Genomic DNA, 4,028 nt, shown 5'->3' on the forward strand with positions numbered 1-4,028 from the left:
TAAATGGTGTCACCCGGTGCGGTCCGCACCCCCCGCCCCCCTCGCTACGCCCCTGTCTAGGAGTATATTATATTGATGAATACATGAAATGTCAAATAACAGTTTAATTATATATTAAATATATTGGAGAAATAAATAAAGTATGGGCTAATTCAGCAAAACTTAGATGGCAAAGCTATCACAATTAAATAGATAGAGAATAAGGAAACTTAATACCATAGTAAAAAGCCATTCTTAACATAAGATAGAAGATTATGTAACACAATATGAATTTTAAATGCAATCAATGCGTAAACTGCAAAAAAACGAAACACTAAAAGAATTTTTTTTTTAAATACGAATTTTGAAAAAACTTTCACAAAGCAAAATAATTTTTGCAACATACAAAGAAAAAAGCAATAAATACACGGAAATACAAAACTGTTCTACTATAAATAGTGAAATAACACATACGGTCTGGTATTTAAATAAAAGCGGACTTAAATATTTAAAAATAACTGTTCTTGCCTTTTCTATTAATTTACTGTCGTGATAAATCTGAGAAGACGTTCGACTGGTTACACTATATATGTTTTATATGTCTCTTTCTACTCACAAACACACACACACACACACACACACAGGGGCGTAGCGATCGGGGGGGGGGCGGGGTGCGGACAGCACCGGGTGACACCATTTAGGGGGTGACACCAAGACATAGACAAAAAAATGCAAAATATATACAGAAAAATTATTTAAAAAGTGGTTAATTAGAGTATTAACATTACATTAACTCAACGTTGTAAAATATGCCTGAGGTAAGCTGTTTGGTTGAGATCGTAATAACATATATGTTAATCCATGTGTGGGGGAGAGGGGAGATAAAAAAAATATATGTGAATGTTATACACATGCGTATATACATAAACTACTTAAATAATTTCTAATTTGGCAGGCAATAGAACACGGGGACCGTTACCGGTTGGCCGCAAAGTCCACGAAGACTGACCGGTGCATTATATGAGCTTTTTTTACCCCCCTCCCCCCCTTGATATTTTGTGAGCATGTAGACCGACCCTGGGTAACAAAAAAAAAACATTATTCCCGTCGGCTAAACCCCTCAGTGTAGTTAGATTTGACCAGACACCGTATTTTCTTACAAAACATTTGTTTGCGAAAAAGTAAGCAAAGACTAAGTCATTGAGTATGTGTACAGGGGAGGTAACTTTTTAAGTAATAATTTTTAAATATTGATTTTACTATTTTAAAGACAAAACAAACATCACAAAGTATAGCATTTGTTTCAATAGACATTTGGTTATAAATTAAGTTATATATTATAGTGAAATTGCAAAAGTTAATTCCAAAAGTAAATACAAATAATATTTGATTCATATTTTTAAGAAAGCCTTTGCAGTTCTAATAACCTAGCGAGTAATAAGTTTTCGAATATTCCACTTATGGGTTTATGATTTGCTCAAACTGTTAAAATTTAGGCCCATATCTAACCGACACATCCCTTTCATCACATCCTCCCCGCCCCCCGCCCCCCCCCCCCCCCGCCCCTAAACCTCATGATCCCAATATCATATTGCCCCCATAACTGCATCCCCTTCGTTCCCATGACCCCACCCCTGTGTTGAAATACTATGTTAAATACTGAAAATGATGTATTATCCAAATACATTTCTAACAACATTAATTTGACTCCCACCCCACAACCCCCATGCCCCACCTTGTTTTGCATCATTTATCATTTGTCATTCAGTTTCCTATTGTTGCTTATTTGTGTATTGTTTTTATTTATACAGCTTACAAACAAACATTGTAAAGCCATCATTTGTCTCTATTTCACTATTATCATATATGTAAGGTACTTTGGTCCAGAACGTACAAATTTACCCCAATGACCCCTACTCCTTTTGTATTCATTTTATTATCCCCAAATTAATACTTATAGTTGTTTAACCGATTTTTTACCTTTAAAACTCCACTGTATCCCCACACCCCGAGATAGCTACACGCCTACCCAACCCTAACCTGTCGGTACTAAACATTCAAATAAACATAGACACCGACTTGAACTTACCAACCTTTTACCCTCCCGCTAAATCGCTCAGACACCAATCTGTTCGTCAAACCCTCCCACCCCCCACCCACACACCCTATAAATGTAACACCTCAGCAGCTAGATCACACAGCACATATTTTGACGCTTGGCTTGCCTTAAACTTAAACACACACAGACATCCTCTCCACGGCTCGTCAGACACATCTACCCCCTCCCCCTCTGTCCACTTCACCCTCAGACCTGATAACCCCACATTCCCTTTAGCTGTTCCAACGACCCCACCACCCACCCCAACATCAATTTCGAATATCTATTCATTTACTTATTTAAAGTTCTAAATCTTGCTTCTTTCCCCTCATCTTTCACACAGCAACCTTTTAAAAACTCAATGCGACCAGTAGGCCTACATAAATAAACACTCTTTCGACTGGTCAACATATTTTGTTTCCCTACATAGAAAATGCTTCACTGTCCCATTGACTCTCTTTGAACAATTTCCTTTCCACTACCCACTTGGACTCCTGACACTTTAATTTGACCTTCACCCCTTTTACTGTTATCCTTTGCAATCTATATATATAATTCTCTTCTTGGAGACCCTAGAAAACACCAAGCTGTAAGCGCGTCTAGCAGTCCGCACTCTTCCTCTCTAAGCACCCCCACATGGTCTAGTGAGCTGTGGTTCACGCTAAATGTTTACAATCGTAGACGGGTTTAGTGACGGCTATTAGGGGAAGATAATTTAGTTTGAAACTATTTTAAACTTAGGGGAGGTAACTTAGAGGAGGCTGCTTTCGCGAGGGGGGGGGATGTAGGGTAGGGTTTGGGGTAAAGGAAGTTGGGGTAGTATTGTCCATACCGACCTACTGATAGTGATTTAAAGCAATTTTTTTCAGTGGCAGCACTGGTACTGTCGAATTCACATATTATGAATTACTGAAAACTAGAATATAAAACAATTAAATAGCGGCATATGATAAGCCGCGGGTCGGTCGTTTTTTATAATCATATGCATGACATCATGTAAATATTGATTATGTACATTTGCAAAACCTTTCGTTTTCATTTGATGTTCGAAATTATGTAAATAATTTGATGTTGATGTATTTGTTTTAATTGCAAATAAAAGTATTTTTTTCAAAAAAGGCCCTAAGCACTCTAAGCACTCCAATCATCAATTAATTAATCATTCAATTTCTCAAAAAAAATATTTGAAAACAAGCGAAGCTAGGAAGTATGCCTACTATATATATATATATATATATATATATATATATATATATATATATATATATATATATATATATATATTTTTAATGGGGGGATGAGGGTGACACCATTGAGTGCCGCGCCGGGCGACACCCGATCTCGCTACGCTACTGCACACACACACACACACACACACACACACACCATACCTTTTGTTTGGGAATTTTTGTAACCTATTAACTTTAGAAACTCTCTAACTCTAAATTCCATTATAATTCACTGTGTAAACAAATCGAGAATTAAATAAGTACTAGAATATGTTGCTGAAAAAATTTGCGAAATCAAATCTAAGCTTTACATATAAAGCTACCAGAAGAGTGTTTAAATATTAAACTACTTATCATTTTTTATGGCATGTAGCAGAAGTGTCCAGAATGTTTGGTTATTTCTGTAGACCAGACACCTGTACAGCTGATTCCTTAAATAAGTTTCTACTTCAGGTGGGTATGTATTCAAGTCGACCCTCTCAACAAAGACAGGAACGATAACCTGACCTCGTACATTGAACTCTCGCATGATGGCCAGGTTCATCTCATACTCTCGGTAGTGATCCAAGAAAAGATCTTCAGACAACAAGACCAGCGTTTTTCTTGTGCCAGTTATAGCTCCACTGATGTGTGACACCATGTCCCCACCTGGAAAGTCCACTTCTCCTAAAATGTAAGAGATGTTCTTTTCTCTCAGGAATGGCAGAAGAATATTTCTTACA

The 4,028-nt window shown here is 37.0% G+C and overlaps 1 protein-coding gene across 1 annotated transcript in view; it reads right to left on the bottom strand.

The window, feature by feature from the left end:
* Positions 1-3,652: 3,652 nt before the first annotated feature.
* LOC131930408 (toll-like receptor 4) overlaps positions 3,653-4,028 on the bottom strand; it is a 904-nt gene continuing 528 nt past the window's right edge. Inside the window, exon 2 of the mRNA XM_059286874.1 lies at positions 3,653-4,028. This exon is cut by the window's right edge and continues 23 nt beyond it. Coding sequence (XP_059142857.1) covers positions 3,653-4,028 — 376 coding nt within the window.

The sequence above is a fragment of the Physella acuta genome, unplaced genomic scaffold, assembly GCF_028476545.2.
Source record: "Physella acuta isolate Inbredline_101_S28 unplaced genomic scaffold, ASM2847654v3 ptg001768l, whole genome shotgun sequence".
In the NCBI taxonomy this organism is placed as follows: domain Eukaryota; kingdom Metazoa; phylum Mollusca; class Gastropoda; family Physidae; genus Physella; species Physella acuta.